We start from the raw sequence: 19,468 nt of genomic DNA, 5'->3' as shown, positions 1-19,468 counted from the left end.
ATGAAGGTATCAGCTTTTTTCTGAAATGTCCAGTAAGCATGAAAACATTGTTGAGTTAGCATCATATTAATGTCACAAGAAAGATACAGCATTTATATACTGATTCAGGCTTTCATGATCAGTCAAATGGTGATGAGCTTCTGGTCTAATAGGCCACAGTCCAATTTTTTGGTATCCTTACTATGGCAACTATGGCTGGCATCTTCAGAGGCAAAGAAATAAAGTTGTTGCTTTCTTATGTTGAGATGGTTACAGATTGAAGTGGAAAACATCCGGAGAAGCTCAACTTAAATATGATTTACAAACTTACAAGAAAAATTCAAAAAAAATATTTGATCCCCTAAGGATGGCAGAAATCCATTTTCATCATCAGAATATATCATACACTGTAGGCTTCTGAGAGACATATTGTGGAATTATAAAATGTTTCATTAACACTTGACTAAAAGAATATGAAAGTTATTGTTTGTTGGAATAACTTTGTTCAATCAGCAGTAACTGAACATGAAGATATAAATTCCATTTAAAGGAACACAAAAACTAGCAAATGTCAGATCATCATACACAACTGCATAAAGCAATGTTTGAGATTTCTACTGTAAATACTGTATACTATATTTACAGTATGAATCTCAACAATTTTGAGTGTGTGTGAAAATTAACAAAGACCATATTGGCAGGTTAAGGGCGATGCTTTATTAACTTTTTTTCTCATTGTTGGCCTAGATTTATTGTCCGACACTCTTCTTGGATTTCTTGCAGATTCATATCTTTCTGAACTTAATTTAGGTACTGCCTATCTCCAAACTGCCCCTTCATGGATTACTGCCTTGTCGTGGCGAAGGGGCTTGCGTAATTCAATGAAGCTATGAGCTATGCCGTGCAGGGCCACCCAAGACGGACAGGTCATAGCAGAGAGTTCTGACAAAACGTGATCCACTGGAGAAGGAAATGGCAAACCACTCCAGTATCTTTGCCATGAAAACCCTATGGACAGTACCAAAAGGCAAAACGATATGACGCTGGAAGATGAGCCCCTCAGGTCGGAAGGTGTCCAATATGCTACTGGGGAAGAGCAGAGGGCTAGTACTAGTAGCGCCAGAAAGAATGAAGCGACTGGGCCAAAGCCGAAAGGACGCTCAGCTGTGGATGTGTCTGGTGGTGAAAGGAAAGTCCGATGCTGTAAAGATTTTTTCTCCATAGGAACCTGGAATGTAAGATCCATGAATCAAGGAAAACTGGACGTGGTCAAACAAGAGATGACAAGACTGAACATTGGCATCTTAGGTATCAGCGAACTAAAATGGACAGGAATGGGTGAATTTAATTCAGATGACCATCAGGTATACTACTGTGGGCAAGAATCCTTCAGAAGAAATGGAGTAGCCTTCATAGTCAATAAAAGAGTAGGAAAAGCAATACTGGGATACAATCCTCAAAATGACAGAATGATCTCAGTTCGAATCCAAGGCAAACCATTCAATATCACAGTAGTCCAGGTCTATGCCCCAACCACCAGTGCTGAAGAGGATGAAATTGACCAGTTCTATGAAGCACTACAGCACCTTATAGAACTAACACCAAAAAATGATGTTCTTATCATCATGGGGGATTGGAATGCTAAAGTAGGAAGCCAAAAGATAACTGGAATAACAGGCAAGTTTGGCCTTGGAGTGCAAAATGAAGCAGGGCACAGGCTGATAGAATTCTGTCAAGAGAATACAATGGTCATAGCAAACACTCTTTTCCAACAACCCAAGAGACGGCTCTACACATGGACATCACCAGATGGTCAACACAGAAATCAGATTGACTATATGCTCTGCAGCCAAAGATGGAGAAGCTCTATACAGTCAGTAAAAACAAGACCAGGAGCTGACTGTGGCTCAGACCATGAGCTTCTCCTTGCAAAGTTTAGGCTTAAACTGAAGAAAGTAGGGAAAAGCACTAGGCCACTCAGGTATGAATTAAATCATATCCCTGTTGAATATACAGTAGAGGTGACAAATAGATTTAAGGAATTAGATCTGATAGACAGAGTGCCTGAAGAACTATGGACAGAGGTTCGCGACATTGTACAACAGGTAGCAACCAAAACCATCCCAAAGAAAAAGAAATGCAAGAAAGCAAAATGGCTGTCTGAGGAAGCTTTGCAAATAGCTGAGGAAAGGAGGGAAGCGAAAGGCAAGGGAGAAAAAGAAAGATACACCCAATTGAATGCAGAATTCCAGAGAATAGCTAGAAGAGATAAGAATGCCTTCTTAAATGAACAGTGCAAAGAAATAGAAGAAAATAATAGAATAGGGAGGACCAGAGATCTTTTCAAGAAAATTGGAGAAATGAAGGGAACGTTTAATGCAAAAATGGGCATGATAAAGGACCAAAATGGCAGGGACCTAACAGAGGCAGGAGAGATTAAGAAGAGGTGGCAAAATTACACAGAAGAACTATACAAGAATGAGCTTAACGTCCCTGATAATCACAATGAGGTGGTCACTGACCTCGAGCCAGACATCCTAGAATGTGAAGTGAAGTGGGCCTTAGAAAAGCTGAGCAACAACAAAGCTAGTGGAAGTGACAGTATTCCAGCTGAGCTATTCAAAATCTTAAAAGACAATGCAGTAAAAGTGCTACACTCAATTTGCCAGCAAATTTGGAAAACTCAACAATGGCCACAGGATTGGAAAAGATCAGTTTACATTCCAATTCCAAAGAAAGGCAGTGCCAAAGAATGTTCAAACTATCGCACCATTGCACTCATTTCTCATGCTAGTAAAGTCATGCTTAAAATCCTACAAGCTAGACTTCAGCAGTATGTGGATCGAGAACTACCAGAAGTGCAGGCAGGATTTCGAAGAGGCAGAGGAACTAGAGATCAAATTGCCAACATACGCTGGATCATGGAGAAAGCTAGGGAGTTCCAGAAAAACATCTACTTCTGCTTCATTGACTATGCTAAAGCCTTTGATTGTGTGGATCATAACAAACTGTGGCAAGTTCTTAAAGAGATGGGAGTACCAGACCATCTTATTTGTCTCTTGAGAAACCTATATGCGGGTCAAGAAGCAACAGTGAGAACTGGACACGGAACCACTGATTGGTTCAAAATTGGGAAAGGAGTCCGGCAAGGCTGTATACTGTCACCCTGCCTATTTAACTTATATGCAGAGCACATCATGAGAAAGGCAGGGCTAGATGAATCAAAAGTTGGAATTAAGATTGCCGGAAGAAATATCAACAACCTAAGATACGCAGATGATACCACTCTAATGGCAGAAAGTGAAGAAGAACTAAAGAGCCTCTTGTTGCAGGTGAAGAAGGAGAGTGCAAAACTTGGGTTGAAACTTAACATTAAGAAAACCAAGATCATGGCATCTGGCCCTCTCAATTCCTGGCAAATAGATGGGGAAGAAATGGAGGTAGTGACAGATTTTATTTTCCTGGGCTCCAAGATCACTGCAGATGGGGACTGTAGCCAAGAAATTAAAAGACGCTTGCTCCTGGGGAGGAAAGCCATGGCAAATCTAGACAGCACACTAAAAAGCAGAGACATCACCCTGTCAACAAAAGTGCGTATAGTCAAGGCTATGGTCTTCCCAGTTGCAACGTATGGCAGTGAAAGTTGGACCATAAGAAAGGCTGAGCGCCAAAGAATTGAGGCCTTTGAACTGTGGTGCTGGAGAAGACTCCTGCGAGTCCCTTGGACCGCAAGGCGATCAAACCGGTCAGTCCTAGAGGAGATCAATCCTGACTGCTCTTTAGAAGGCCAGATCCTGAAGCTAAAACTCAAGTACTTTGGCCACCTAATGAGAAGGAAGGACTCACTGGAGAAGAGCCTAATGCTGGGAAAGATCGAGGGCAATAGAAGAAGGGGACGACAGAGAATGAGGTGGCTGGATGGAGTCACTGAAGCAGTAGGCGTGAGCTTAAATGGACTCCAGAAGATGGTAGAGGACAGGAAGGCCTGGAGGAATGTTGTCCATAGGGTCGCGATGGGTCGGACACGACTTCGCAGCTAACAACAACAATCTCCAAACTGACTCTAAACAGGTATAACAACAACAACAACAACACAGCAGAAAACAGGACAAGATGGGAACTAATTGCATAAAAACATGAAGAAAAAATATAGCTAACAAGGGGCTCCATCCATCCTACATTCCAATCTTATTCCAGTTTATGGTCATCGGATGTTATTTGATAGCTGTGCATTATGGAAGTTAAATTCCCTTCAGGTTATTGGAATCAGAAACCCAGGTTATTGGTTTTTGGGTTTAAGATCAGATAACAATTATGGTATGATATTTACATTGTACATAATGATAAACATCACGTTATTTTTAAAAATAATTTATTTCTCTCTAGTGGCAATTCAGTGTTTGGAGACAGTCTTCAAAATTAATCTAGAGGATACCCGTCTTGCAGTACCTTCACGTTTGATAGAAATATTTGCAGATTCCTGTCATAAGGTACAAATAAATTAATTTTTGTGTTATTGTATCTATATAGAGATTCAAACATTTAATAGAGTACACTTTTATATAGATAATTCTAAGTCCAGTTTGCTACCAAAGAATTGTAAGAATGTCTTTCTTATAGGTGATATTTATGAAATGTTATGATACTTTTGTTAGCTTGGCCCAAAGATTTTTATTCAGCTTATAGATTTTATCTTCATCCTTTTTTTTGCAATTTCTGATAAATTTTGTTTTCATATAGATCAAGAACTATTGACAGATTATTGACAGACTATTATTGACAACATGTCACAATTTAAAAATATGGTTTGAAATGTATTTGAGATCCTGATTTGTTCAAAAAATGATAATTGTACAGTTGTAAATAGAATAGCTTAATTAGAAACGTACATTTTATTAGATATACCAATCAGAAAATAAATGTTTATAATTTAGTTTTGTATACCTTGATACAAACTTTCTGAGATCAGATATCTTAGTTACACACTGCTGATTAATATTTAAACTAGGTTTAATTGGCATATTTCCTGCGTTCAGATCTGAATATATATAAAGAGAATGAGAAATGTTTCAAAAGAAGGCAATCAGATCCACTTCCTTTACATATAGAAGTAAGAAATGGACTCAGAGCTGACTGAATATGGTGAAATCCAGCATAGATCGGTGCATTGCTTATCCTAGTGCTTGTGTTCAAAATTAATATAGTAAATGGAACTCAAGAATGAAAGAGCAGACTTGAGTACTCCCAGATTACTATTTTGGATAGTGTCTCTGCTCTGACATACTGTGCACTAAAATAAAATTACTTTACAACATTGATTTCTTCCTGATATTACATTACTGATATTTATTGCAGAATAGGCCCCTCGTGGCTTGTTTAAGATCAGTGATATAAATGACCCTAAATAAAGGGATATAGAAAATAATATTTCTCTTTCTCTAAAATACCATAGAATGAGATTCTGCCTCTCTCAGATTCTTTGCCAGAGGACCTTGAAAAAGCTGATCAGCTCAAGGATGAAGGTAGGAAACTGAAAAGAAATTGAAAAAAGAATCCTTTCTGCCATTGATAATGTAGTTTATTTGTTGGTCATGATGAGAGATAAGTGCATGAATGAATTACAGATGCTCAGACAGTATTTAATAGATGATGTTGTATGGAATGAACAGCTGTTTAAAGTATAATGTCTCCTGGCTGCTGTGGAAGAATAAAAAAACACAAGAACGTAAAATGTACAGCAAATCAGTTTAAATGCTAATTCGGATTTAGGACTGGAAAGTTATATTACATTTAAATCATATATCACATTAGCATAGTATGGCTTTAATTTTGGTCTAGTGTATAGACTAATTTAAAACTTTGTGGTTTGCAGCCTGTGGTTTATAGCATGTTGTATTAAGCTAAAATTCCTTAGAGTTTCTTGTTTCATGAATCAGGCCTTTATTTGCATCTTCTATCATTGTCAGCTTCGTTTTAGTAACATGATTTATTTCTTTTCAGATCATAATATACTGTATATTCAGTGACTCCCATACAAAAGAATACAATCTCATAAGTGGTTTATTAGAATGCAAGCAGTAGCTATTTTTGTTGCTACTCCAATTAGCAACTCCCTGCTCAAATTAAAGCATTTTTGACAGATGGCTATCCATCTTCTGGCTGGTGCTTCATTCAAACACAGTCCATTTCTGAGATTATTGGTAATTGGTTCCACTGTAAACTATTCTTTATAGTTCTATAACTATAATTTAAATCTGTTATTGTTCTATGGGTTAAATCTATTATTGTTTTTCCTGTGTTCTAAGGTAATTATTATTACCAACTTAAGTTAAAGGACATCCAAAATTGCCATCATTCATGACATGGCATCTGGACATAAACGTTTTCATTTCAGCTATGATACTCTAGCTGTTGAACTGTAATGGATCACTAATTTGAGCCAGTTTTTCAAGGAATGTGCCACCTTGTGTCAAACAAAATTACAGGAGAGAAGTATTAATAGTCCCAGTTTGTATAACATTGCTCAAAATAATTTGTTTCCAAAAAATATTTTTGAAGGGTAACCAAGTTGTTTTTTATGGGGTTTATTTTATAGCACTCCTATTGTTCAAAACAGCATTTCATCATTTAAATTATTCATGACCATTTTATTATGATGATTTATTTTAGGTAATAATCACATGAAAGAAGACAATTATGCAGCTGCTGTGGATTGTTACACCAGGGCTATAGAATTAGATCCAAATAATGCGGTCTATTACTGCAACAGGTGAAGTTCATATAAAGCATGTGAATATTTATTTCTGAATTATATTTATACTTCTCTCGGTCTATATTACCACTCTTCGGCAGAATGCTATGCCAAACTTTTGTTTTTGTTTTGGTCATTACATTTCACTGCTGTATTTATTGTCCTTCCTTAATTAGGCTCAGTCATCAACCATCTTCTTATTTGAAATTTAAGGCCCAGTAGAGATCAATGGAACTTCTTTTGAAAAAAACTTTAGTAGAGTTAGATGGGCAAGTCTTAGTATTAGGAATGTGCAGCTCTTCAGTTCTGAAGCAGGACAAATACTTTGGACGGCATGTGTGTATTCTTGTAAGAAGCTGTTTCTTTTCCTGTCCTTGCATAGTAAGTACATGATCCCAGGAAATGATATGTTTGAGTTAAGGAGACATTGAAGAGTTAGCAACATGATGCAACAATGATATTGTTATTGCTATTTGAGGACCCAACTCTCTTGCATGGTTTCTGTCTGTCTGGTAAGATCAGGCAGAGGTGATTGTTTCAGGTTGTATCCATTTAAATCAATGTTTCTCAACTTCAGCAATTTTAAGATGTGTAGACTTCAGCTTCCAGAATTCTGTAACCACTATGCTGGCAGAGGAATTCTAGACTTCCACACGTTAAAATTATTGAATTTGAGAAACATTGCGTTCAACCATACCATCTGTCAGGACCTAGGAATTGTGCCTTCTCTGACACAGCACTGTCCTCTGGGAATAGCCTTCTGATGTTGTAGAAGTATTTAAAAACCTGGTTCTTCTCCCAGGCCTGGAGATTTGTTTATTAATAAACAAATTCTAGAGTAGTGGGTTTTTTGTATAGATTTTATTAGTTTTATAGGGTTAGGAATAAGGTGGGGTCAGGGTTGGGGTTGGGATTTGGTTTAGGGCTAGGGTTGGGGTTTTTCCAAATAACATTCTCAATATTTAGCGAACAGCATAATGTCTGGGTTCATGTGTTTAACAAACAATAATAGATAATAGTTAATTATCATAAACAATATGTTAATTAATCACTCAATAGCCTTCTTGCTAATATATATTCAAAATTACATATCACATTCCTTTCTCTCTAACTTGTTTTTCTAGCCATTGATAGAAATTATCCCATGTTCTAAAGTACACTGAATTTTCTTTCTCTTTTATCTTCAAAGTCAATCTATCCATTTCTGCACACTTTAAATCTAATATTTTTATATAGCTTTTGGTAAAATTGTTCTTGTTTATCATTTGGTGCATATATTGCTACCATCAGTATCTGTTTTTGATCCATCATTATTTCCACCATTAATATTCTCCCCTCTTCATCCGTGTAGATTTGTTTGGGTTCATCGTTTCTTTAATGTATAAAGCTTTCTTGTGAAGTGCTAATGCAAAGTGAAGTTTACCAATTTTCGGTTGTTCTAACAACTTGTAATGTTGTCTCTTAATATGTGTTTCTTGAAGACAAATTATATCCATTTTTAATTTTTGTAATCGTGTAAAGATTTTTCTCCTTTTGGAAGGAGAATTTAGTCCATTTATATTCATTGACAAAATCCCACTGTCTTCCATCTCTTTCCATTATATCTAGGTCTTAATCTTTTAGTCGATCTTATCTGTCTCTGATCTCTTGGTCTTGCTCCTTCTTCTGTATATGTGTTTTTAATTTCTTCCTCTTCTCTTGGATTGACTGCTCCTTCTACTGCCATTTCTTCCTGTTTCTTTGTTTCTCTCTTTGTACCGGATTCAGGGTCACCTCTTTCCAAAAATGTTCTATGGTTGTCGAAGAATTCCATTGCTTTAAGTGGCGTGTCCAGTCTATATCTTTTCATATCCCAGTAAATTAAAATCCCTTCTGGAATCAGCCATCTGAAATTCACTCCTTTTTCAATTAATTTCCTAGTTATAAACTGGTATTCTCTTCAGGATTCTCTTATTCTCCTAGGGATTTGTTTGAGGACTACAATTTCTTTTTCTTTGTATTTCAAAGGTTCGTCTCTTACTCTTCTCAAAATCTCACCTTTTGTAGATCTTTTAAGAAATCTAACATGTACTTCCCTAGGGACTTTATTTCTTCTAGCATAGTTTAAGTTGACTTGATAGATCTGGTCTAATTTTTTTCCATTTGCTGTTTCCCAGTTCCTAATGCATCTGCCAATAATTCAGTTATCAAGCCTAGAAGATCCTCTTCCTTATCTTCTATTATATTTTGAAATCTTAAAAAGTATGAGGCTCTCTCCATCTCCATCCCAGCTATCAAGTCTTCTAGTTCTTCATTTATTTGGATCAATTTCTGATTTTCATCTTTTAAAACTTCTAGTTTCTGGTCAACCTCAGTAGATTTATCTTCTATTTTTTGAATTCTTTATTGATTATCTGTGATCATCTGTTTAAAATTTTCAAATTGAGAATCCATATTGTTAATTTTTTGATTCATTTTATCAAAATCACTTTTCAACTCCTCATGGTTTCTCAATGTGACCACCGTGTGAGTAGCAATTGCCTCTTGAATTGTTTGTAGGGTCGCTTGAGTGTCCTTTTGGAAGGTATTAGCCTTTTCTTGTTGAAGCATTGTATCAATTGATCTCTGATAGACTGGACTTGCAGAAGCCAAAGAGGGAGCAGAAGATCCTTTTTTCCCAACTTTAGATAAGTTAGATAGTGTTTTTAAAGTGTGGTCTGAGGATCCCTGGGACCCCTCAGAGATCCAAAAATCAAAATTATTTGCTAGACAAGATCACTCTTCTCATTATTAATTTTATTTAATTAAAAATATAACATTTTTCATGAGAAATATTTATGTTAATATCTAATGGGTATAATATTGTTATTTTGACATGAATCAATACATATTCTATGAATGCATCAACACACACACACACACACATATATATATATTTGTTTTCGTAGATTTTCACGTATACACACACACACACACACACACACACACACAGGGCTTTTTTTCTCATAGAACGCTCAGAACAGCGTTCCGGCCCTTGGCTCTTTTTTATGACTCATGGACCTCAACTCCCAGAAATCCTGAGCCAGCCATGCTGAGGGGAAAGAGAGAGGTTTCCAAGTTGAGCCATGTTGGCTCAGAAATTCTGGGAGTTGAAGTCCTTGAGTCATAAAAGAGCCAAGGTTCCCTACCCTGCACTAGAGGAGGACATTAAAATTATTTACAAGGTTACTTCTTTAGGAACTAAACTTTTAGAAACTAAAACAGCTAATTCAAAAAAGCCAACAGGAAAGAACCTCGCATTTTTCATCTGCTTCTGTCTTTTGGAAGGTAAAATTAGATAACAAAATAATCTATTTCCTATGTTAACATCTCTGCAATGAAATCAATAAAGGTAACAGGAAAGAAATGAAAAACGTTTTTCTCAATGTAATATGTCTAATTTAGCTGATGCTAGAAAAAAAATAGTATCTTTTGTAAATACTCTTGAAAACTATTTTGAATCTATAACCATCTATTACAACTAAACCACTTTAAACAATTCTTAATGAAATATTCTTAATTTGGACTTTACTTTTACTGTTTGGACTGTTGTGTGTTTTGAAAAATAGATTATTTAGGATCTAGTTATGTTGCACTTCAGTCTTTAAATAATTAACCTAATATATACATAACAATATATGATGTTTTCCATGGTGAGCTTAACATCAATAACAACATTTATTAAAAAGGCTAAAATAATTTCTGGTGGTATTATCTGTACATTAAAATTTTGTTTAGTCACAATCTTTCAATTTTCACATTCTGGACAAGCAGTGGTCATGTATCCTAGCAAAAGATGTTACATATGTGCATAAGCGTAGTCAGTAGCATATACCTTTTTAAAAATATCAAAAATGCAACGAAACAAAAATAAGTCCAAAATATCTGTATTACATCCAGGAATGCCAACTTTGCAACCAATATTTCTCATCCATAACTATGGCACCCTAAGGATACCTGCATACATGCAAATGCTTCTCTGGGATCAGTAACGCAGCAGGGATTGCTTTTTCCTTCCAGTAACAGATTGCTGGGAAATATCAAACATGGCATTGAGAATTCCAATGGTTGTTACAAATTTTTCTGGATTTGGTTGGAAAGAGGCCTACAAAAGCCAGCACAAATACATCACACTTGTTGAATGTGCACACGCAACTAATTACAATCTTCAATTATATGTGATACATCTAAAATGAGATGGGCTGTCTCAACTGCAACTTGTAAACCATTCCGTTTTGCAGCAAAACAATCCAGGACAAGCTGATCAGCAGAGCTTAGAGAGGACTCATTAACACAATTTTTGGGAAGGAAAGAAAGAGTGCCGGTGCTGGAGGCCATCAACTGTTTGGTGCCGGAGACCACTGCCACGAGGAACACAGCTCTGGGTCGGGGTTCAGAGCAGCTCCGGGTGGGAGCTCAGGACGGGCCACAGCATGGCAACTGCAGGGAGGGGAATCCCCGCGGCATGTGGCTCTGAGCCGCAGGGGCAGGGGTGCAAAGGACGGGCGGCAATGCTGTAGCAAGACACCAGCATCACTCCCAGTGACAGCACCTCTGAGTTCTGGCACCTTTTTTTTTTTTAGAAAAAAAGCTGTGTGTGTGTATGTCTTACAAAAAGAGGCACTTTTGGGGTCCTCCATAATTTTTAAAAGTGGGAAGGGTCCCAGAGCAAAAAGTATAAGAATACTGCTCTGAAAGTATTCTTAATATTTGTTATAAGAATGTGTTTTTTGACAAAACATAGAAAGTGACTTTGGTAGATCTTTTTGCTTGATATTCTTTTTATTCAAAAAACATGAAATTGGTGGGTGGAAAAACAATCTACAGCTTTTTTTTCCAAAGTGAGACAACATGATAAGTGTATTAATGGTTGGTGTTCAGATGGAGATCAGTTTGTTGACTTTTATATTTTTTGAGCTTTGCTCTTTTTTCACACCGTAGAGCTGCTGCTCAAAGTAAACTAAACAATCACAGTGAAGCAATAAAAGACTGTGAGAGAGCAATTGCAATAGATCCAAAATACAGCAAAGCATATGGAAGAATGGGGTAAGCAAATTAATGTTATATCTTGCATTTCTGGACCACTCATCTCCTTCAAAAAGGGACTTGTTCTATTTTTTGTTATATTTGCTGTGACGTCATTCTTTGACACTCTTTCATTTCTTTTCCCCCTCCATATTCTTCTTTCTCTTGTTCTTTCTTTCCCTTCTTTCCCTTGTTTTCTATTGTTCTCCACACTTTCTAATCTCTGTGGTATTCTTCTTCCTCTATCTCCTTTTCTATTTTCTCACAAAAGGAGGAATATCAACCTCATCCTAGTAGTCTGAACCATGTTCTCTAAAATGGAAAAGCTCTAAATGTTTAAAATATTTGCCAGCACCTCAAATTACTAAATCTTTTTACCTGACTACCAAGAAACTAAAAGATTAATTTGAATTCATTAATCTGAATAACAATAATTTAATCAATTTAATTAATCTAAGCTCTTCAAATTAATACCCCCAAAATGAAAGGACTGTCTGGGTTACTGCATGACTTCATTCTGAAGTCATTATTTTAATTCAATTCAAAACCAAATAAATTAATTTTGAGGTTTTACCTCTTGGATTAATGAGACTTGTGGTGTCTCAGACAATTTCATGTATGTTAATCAATGCATTTTTAAAACATTTTTTACTTTCTATTCTTCTATCTTATAACTGAAAAATCAGCAAAAGCCAAATCAAGAAAGTTTTTCTTTGTACAAAACCCTTCCTTCCTTCCTTCCTTCCTTTTCCTTCCTTCCTTCCTTTTCCTTCCTTCCTTCCTTCCTTCCTTCCTTCCTTCCTTTCCTTCCTTCCTTCCTTCCTTCCTTCCTTCCTTCCTTCCTTCCTTCCTTCCTTCCTTCCTTCCTTCCTTCCTTCTTTATTTTCATTATTTTCAAGATAAGCAAGATTTGAGCTTCTTAAAAGTAAGGTTTGATCTTACTGTGGGAAATGATCTTTGGTTTTAGAACCTGATGATTATTTTGTGTAACAAATCTATAAACTACCGAAAACTATCTTGCAAATAGAAAAATGCTGTACTTTACATTCTTTTTCAAATGCTGTTTACCATTTACTAAGTGAGAAGTTAGTGTAATATGCATATAACCATATGATAAGCCGACTTCTCATGGTATCCTGTTACACAGAACTGAAATTATATACCACTCCCTATTTTCTAAATGTATGCAAATTGTAATAAAATTCTCCTTGTATGTGGTGTGGTACTGTTAGCTATACATTTACTATATTATATCATTACAAATTTATATATATGGTCCATGCTTTTAAAAGTATTTCTTGTAACTTTCCTTAGTCACAGAATTTGCATACAAAACTGTCAGATGCAAAGAATCAGAACCATTTGTATAGGTTGCAGCATAAATGATTTATTTACTATATACAGCCTATAGCCTATATACAATAGCCTATACACAAGAATCTGGGCAACTAACGATCAACACTAAATTGGCAGTAGATAAGTGGCAAAGGAAGTCAAGGAGGGGCTAGGTTTGGATCACTTGTGATAATGCAAGGACTCCAAAATGATGATGTGTTTTATTCTGCCCCTATCCCCAGCTCTGGCTGCTCTTCTCCTACAAAAACACCTCAGCATGGATGAGTAACAATTCTACAGGTTGTGGGGATAAGGGGCAGAGGGAAGCTGGTATGAAACTGCAGTAAAACATTACTACTAGACTCTAGATAAACTGAACAATAAAGTAACAAATATAAATATTTGGTGAATGCTGTTTTAAAATAAAGCTATAGAGCTAGGAATATATTAACCTTTTTATTACTGTGTGGCATACTTTTAATGTATATAAATCGAAACAAACAAACAAATAAATAATGGATTTGAGCCCATTCTTTTCTCTACAATTTAAACTGTATTTATATTGTTAAAGAATAGATTTTTAAAAATAGAAATATTTGTTCAGATTGTCTTCCTGTTGGCTCCCTTTGTTCATATTAGATTGGCTCTGACTTCAATGAATAAATATCAAGAGGCAATTAACAGTTACCAAAAGGCACTGGATCTTGATCCAGAAAATGATTCTTACAAATCAAATCTGAAAATAGCTGAACAGAAATCAAGAGACATGTCCAGTCCTGTAAGTTAGCTTTCAAACGATTTGTAATAATACATTGTTTAAATGTTTTTGTTATCCAATGCTTCTTTACTTATAATTGACATGTATTTATTTTCAGACTGGAACTGGTCTGAGTTTTGATATGGCAAGTTTGATAAACAATCCTGCCTTCATTAGCATGGTAAGTGCACTTCAAAATTATTTTTTTTTGTTCCTGGGTTCCACTGTTTCTCGTATTGGCTAACTATTCCTTACTCATAATATTTTCATTGTTTATAAAGATGATGATGTTGATGATGTCACTAATTAAAATTAAATCCTGCCTTTCCCCTTATTCAAAACACCTTGTAACTGGAAAGCAAAATACAAAAACTCAGCAATCAAACCAATACAATTAAAATCAATGGAGACATGCAATTTTCTTAACACCAGGACAATTAAAACTCTTTGAATAGTTAAAAGCCTGGTGAAAGAGTGTTTTTGATATTTTGCTAAAACTTGGGAGACTGAGGGTGGGGTAAAGATATACTCTCTGGAAAAGTATTTCATAGCTTGGTCCCACGCTAGAAAAGATTAGATAGCTGAGCTTCTGACAGTTGGGGCATCTTCAAAAAACCCCCACATATTACTTATATAAGTAGCCAGACTCATAATAGGGCTGTATTGAGATACCATAGTCTATAGATTTTAAGATTAATTAAATACCAAGAAAGTTTGACTTTGAAAGTGTACCATTACTCACAGTACTACTGGCCAATGAAACTATCCTGCCTAATTTTGGCTTCATCGTGGATGAAATTATTTCATCTATTTCAGGCAGCAAGTTTAATGCAGAATCCTCAAGTCCAGCAACTGTAAGTATCAACACAGGCCACCTGTGTTGTCATAGAGGTGACAAAGCAAGCATAACATAGAGGATTAGGGTGAGCACACATCACTTTCAGGAAACACACTTAGTGCTGAAATCTCACTGAACAATTTTCTTTCTAGCAATGATTTTTCCATTTGTTAGGGTAGGATGAAGAAGGGATTATAGCTCTGCTTTTGAACTCAAGAAGAAAATCTGGCAGTGGAATCTGTTCTTCGATGGGTTCAAAGAAAATTCATGAGTTTCTGAAATTCAAAACCTAATACAATGAGTACATGTGTGTTATGTGACATCCAGTGCTTTTTTTGTAAAAGAAAAAGGTGCCGGAACTCACACATGTCATACAGACTGCCTTGCCTATCCTACAAGGTTCCATCCAAAAAAGGTGCCAGAACTCCATTCTGAGCATTCTATGAGAAAAAAAGGCCTGGTGACATCGTTTATATTCCACCACACTTTTAGATTCTAGGTGACTCATAATACTAATAGAGTAGAAAATATAAAGCTTGTAAGTAGTGTTGAGAGGTAGCCTTGAGCAGTATGTGATAAAGAGAGCATCAGTGACTATTGAGCAGAATATGCTGCTTGAAAAATTGTCACTCTGGTGCAGGGGTGTCAAACTGCCGGCCCATGGGCCGGTTTCATCATACAGAGGCTCTGGCAATGCCAAAAAAGTTGTGATACGTCATGACACGTCATGTGACGTGGTGAGTTTGACACCAGGGTTCTGGTGCATCAACTAAATCTGAGTAAAGTTTTACTGACTAAACCTCCATCTGCTGTTCAGGATGTGTCAATAGTTTTGAATGTTGCTGAGAGGCCCAATAGAGCAAGAAACACTCCACTCTATCCATCTAGGTGATGATCAGGATGTTTTGATCACATGCCCAGGTTAAAATCCACTTCATCCAGGATGCTTTCGAGCCAAATCCTCATTACATTCTCAGCTTTTATGTAGAAAGGGATCACTTCTTCAAGGTAATTGGTATAGTAGTCCCTTCCCTAAAAGAAGTATTATCCATCCCTCAAACCCAGTTGCCTGTTTCTTCCTTGTCTGCTTATATAAGTCCAGGAAGAAAAAAAAACTACTCAAAAAGTTTCCGCAGAGAAAACAGTTCGAGAACCTTACAAGTCATTGCATCAGCTACGTCATTGAATTCTGCCTTTAATTATGTGTCCAACTTGCAAATTCAAAATGCCTTATAAACAAGTCCCAGCAGCCTGAAGTTCTTTTCATCTATCATCCCCCAACAGCATGCCAGTCCATCTAAACAGAGCTGTGAGATGCACAGACATAATAAGGGTACAAATATATAGTAACTATTTCACATCTTAACCAGCAAAGTAAATGTTTAACATTGTAAGCCACCCAGAGTTGCCCTGCAGTAAGATGAATAAATTTGATAGATAGACAGACACAGACATCCAAAAGTAGGCTCATGCCAGTATTCAGTGATATTTATTCTTCATTTTTACTACCTAGAATCTGTAGAATCTACATTTAATTTCCTTGAGCTGTTCACAAGTGATAGCAACCTTCATGGTAAATAGGCAACTGTGCTTTTAAAAAACTCACATTGTTCTTATTTGAATTTATACAAGTGGAAATTGTTTGTATTAATATACCTCATTCTCAATGTATATAGACTTATGAGAGCTTTACATTCACCTGTAGTCTCTTAAAGAAAAACAGTATAGCATGAGAGTTAATAACAGTGGAGTTGAAAATCTGTATTTCTCTCTATCAGTGTCGTATCTATTCCCTTTAGAATGTCAGGAATGATGACAAATGCTATTGGTGGTCCTGCTGCAGGTGTTGGTGGTCTCACTGATCTCTCAAGCTTAATTCACGCGTGAGTATATATGATTTAATCCATTTAGTTAGCACTTGAGAAAACGTTAGGCTTTAAGAGGTTTAAGATGTTGTATAGATATTTCTGGCTGTCAAAATGACTAGAAATTCTAGAAATAATTTAATGAAGGATTTGTAATTACAGTAAGTAAAAGTAGTATGGTGTTTGTTTTACTTTGTTTTGTTTAATTCTTTGAGTTGTTCTTGTCTCTTGGCAACTGCCTGGACAAGTCCCTGCAGTTTTCTTGGCAATATTTCAGAAATGGTGTGCCATTGCCTCCCTCTTAGGGCTGAGAGAAAGTGACTGGTCCAGCTGGATTCATGGGTCCAAAGTTGAAAAGAGCTCCTTTAGTTTGGGTGTTGGCATGTGCTTATTGTATATACAGGGAGTGCAGAATTATTAGGCAAGTTGTATTTTTGAGGATTAATTTTATTATTGAACAACAACCATGTTCTCAATGAACCCAAAAAACTCATTAATATCAAAGCTGAATATTTTTGGAAGTAGTTTTTAGTTTGTTTTTAGTTATAGCTATTTTAGGGGGATATCTGTGTGTGCAGGTGACTATTACTGTGCATAATTATTAGGCAACTTAACAAAAAACAAATATATACCCATTTCAATTATTTATTTTTACCAGTGAAACCAATATAACATCTCAACATTCACAAATATACATTTCTGACATTCAAAAACATAACAAAAACAAATCAGTGACCAATATAGCCACCTTTCTTTGCAAGGACACTTCTGTCAGTGTTTTGATCTGTTCACCATCAACATTGCGTGCAGCAGCAACCACAGCCTCCCAGACACTGTTCAGAGAGGTGTACTGTTTTCCCTCCTTGTAAATCTCACATTTGATGATGGACCACAGGTTCTCAATGGGGTTCAGATCAGGTGAACAAGGAGGCCATGTCATTAGATTTCCTTCTTTTATACCCTTTCTTGCCAGCCACGCTGTGGAGTACTTGGACGCGTGTGATGGAGCATTGTCCTGCATGAAAATCATGTTTTTCTTGAAGGATGCAGACTTCTTCCTGTACCACTGCTTAAAGAAGGTGTCTTCCAGGAACTGGCAGTAGGACTGGGAGTTGAGCTTGACTCCATCCTCAACCCGAAAAGGCCCCACAAGCTCATCTTTGATGATACCAGCCCAAACCAGTACTCCACCTCCACCTTGCTGGCGTCTGAGTCGGACTGGAGCTCTCTGCCCTTTACCAATCCAGCCACGGGCCCATCCATCTGGCCCATCAAGACTCACTCTCATTTCATCAGTCCATAAAACCTTAGAAAAATCAGTCTTGAGATATTTCTTGGCCCAGTCTTGACGTTTCAGCTTGTGTGTCTTGTTCAGTGGTGGTCGTCTTTCAGCCTTTCGTACCTTGGCCATGTCTCTGAGTATTGCACACCTTGTGCTTTTGGGCACTCCAGTGATGTTGCAGCTCTGAAATATGGCCAAACTGGTGGCAAGTGGCATCTTGGCAGCTGCACGCTTGACTTTTCTCAGTTCATGGGCAGTTATTTTGCGCCTTGGTTTCTCCACACGCTTCTTGCAACCCTGTTGACTATTTTGAATGAAACGCTTGATTGTTCGATGATCACGCTTCAGAAGCTTTGCAATTTTAAGAGTGCTGCATCCCTCTGCAAGATATCTCACTATTTTTGACTTTTCTGAGCCTGTCAAGTCCTTCTTTTGACCCATTTTGCCAAAGGAAAGGAAGTTGCCTAATAATTATGCACACCTGATACAGGGTGTTGATGTCATTAGACCACACCCCTTCTCATTACAGAGATGCACATCACCTAATATGCTTAATTGGTAGTAGGCTTTCGAGCCTATACAGCTTGGAGTAAGACAACATGCATAAAGAGGATGATGTGGTCAAAATACTCATTTGCCTAATAATTCTGCACTCCCTGTATATGTTGCATGTATCTCCTTAAATAAGGCATTTTTTTCACCAACTTGCACAGTGCCATTTCTATAGTGCAGCGTGCCTGGCTGAGGAATTCTGGGAGTTGAAGTCCAAAAGTCATAAAAGGGCCAAGTTTGAAGACCCCTGCTATAGTGCGTGCTAACTCCCAGAAAGAAAACCTCTTTTTGGTTTTTACTTTTTCACCTTATTGTCCCTCATACTCATTCCATTAGTTCACTAATTTGAGAGTTCATTTGATATAGTATATTGTTGCAAATACTACTTGTAGTAAAAATATGTTAGACTTCCTGAAAGAAATTCAGCAATTCTTACCAAGGCTGAATTCACATACTGCTCTAAACCATATACGTAGTTTTATCCCCACGACTAGTTCATCAGGCATAGTTTGCTCTCACGCATATCAAATGTGGCTGAGTTTAGATACTGAATTAAGCCAAAGCCAACCAAAACACATTATGGCTTAATGTAGTGTAAACCTAAATCTTAAAAAAAAAATAGAAAATATAATGTACATTGACATATAACACAGAAATAAAGATTATTCTTTGTTGTTTTTATCACTTTTTATATTGTTTAACATAATAATCCTCGACTTATGACCAGTCACTTAGCAACCATTTGAATTTATGATGGACCCTTCCAAAATACCCTGGTATCTGACAGCAGCACCCGCCCCCCCTTCAGTTACATGACATTTCAGATGCATTCCAACTGGCCCACATTTACAGCCATTTTCAGCATCCCAAAGTTATGTGACTGTAATTTATGTTTTTGTCAAAAACCAGAATTTACTTTCAGTTTCCAGCAAAACATCTTATAGCAAACAATGGGTTTGCTTAATGACAGTGGATTCACTTAATTACCATGATAATAATGACGGCTGCTAAAAAGGTAAAATAAAGTTGGTCATGTGCTGACCCGCTTTTCGGCCATCACAATTTA

The 19,468-nt window shown here is 36.7% G+C and overlaps 1 protein-coding gene across 2 annotated transcripts in view; it reads left to right on the top strand.

Annotated features, from left to right (window-relative positions):
- The window catches only part of SGTB (small glutamine rich tetratricopeptide repeat co-chaperone beta), a 37,429-nt gene that overhangs the window by 15,396 nt on the left and 2,565 nt on the right, over window positions 1-19,468 (top strand). Inside the window, exons 3-10 of one of the 2 annotated variants that reach the window (XM_081317503.1) lie at window positions 4,366-4,469; window positions 5,432-5,501; window positions 6,649-6,748; window positions 11,690-11,794; window positions 13,748-13,886; window positions 13,984-14,046; window positions 14,682-14,719; window positions 16,503-16,586. In XM_081317503.1, the coding sequence (XP_081173629.1) occupies window positions 4,366-4,469; window positions 5,432-5,501; window positions 6,649-6,748; window positions 11,690-11,794; window positions 13,748-13,886; window positions 13,984-14,046; window positions 14,682-14,719; window positions 16,503-16,586 (703 nt within the window). Of the gene's footprint in view, window positions 1-4,051; window positions 4,470-5,431; window positions 5,502-6,648; window positions 6,749-11,689; window positions 11,795-13,747; window positions 13,887-13,983; window positions 14,047-14,681; window positions 14,720-16,502; window positions 16,587-19,468 lie in introns of those variants that run through there. The other variant, XM_081317502.1, reaches the window with a different exon arrangement.

The sequence above is a fragment of the Vipera berus genome (genome assembly GCF_964194415.1).
Source record: "Vipera berus genome assembly, chromosome: 2".
NCBI classification, from domain to species: Eukaryota; Metazoa; Chordata; class Lepidosauria; order Squamata; family Viperidae; genus Vipera; species Vipera berus.
The sequence above is the reverse complement of the archived record's forward strand: the minus strand, read 5'-3'. Positions and strand labels throughout refer to the sequence as shown.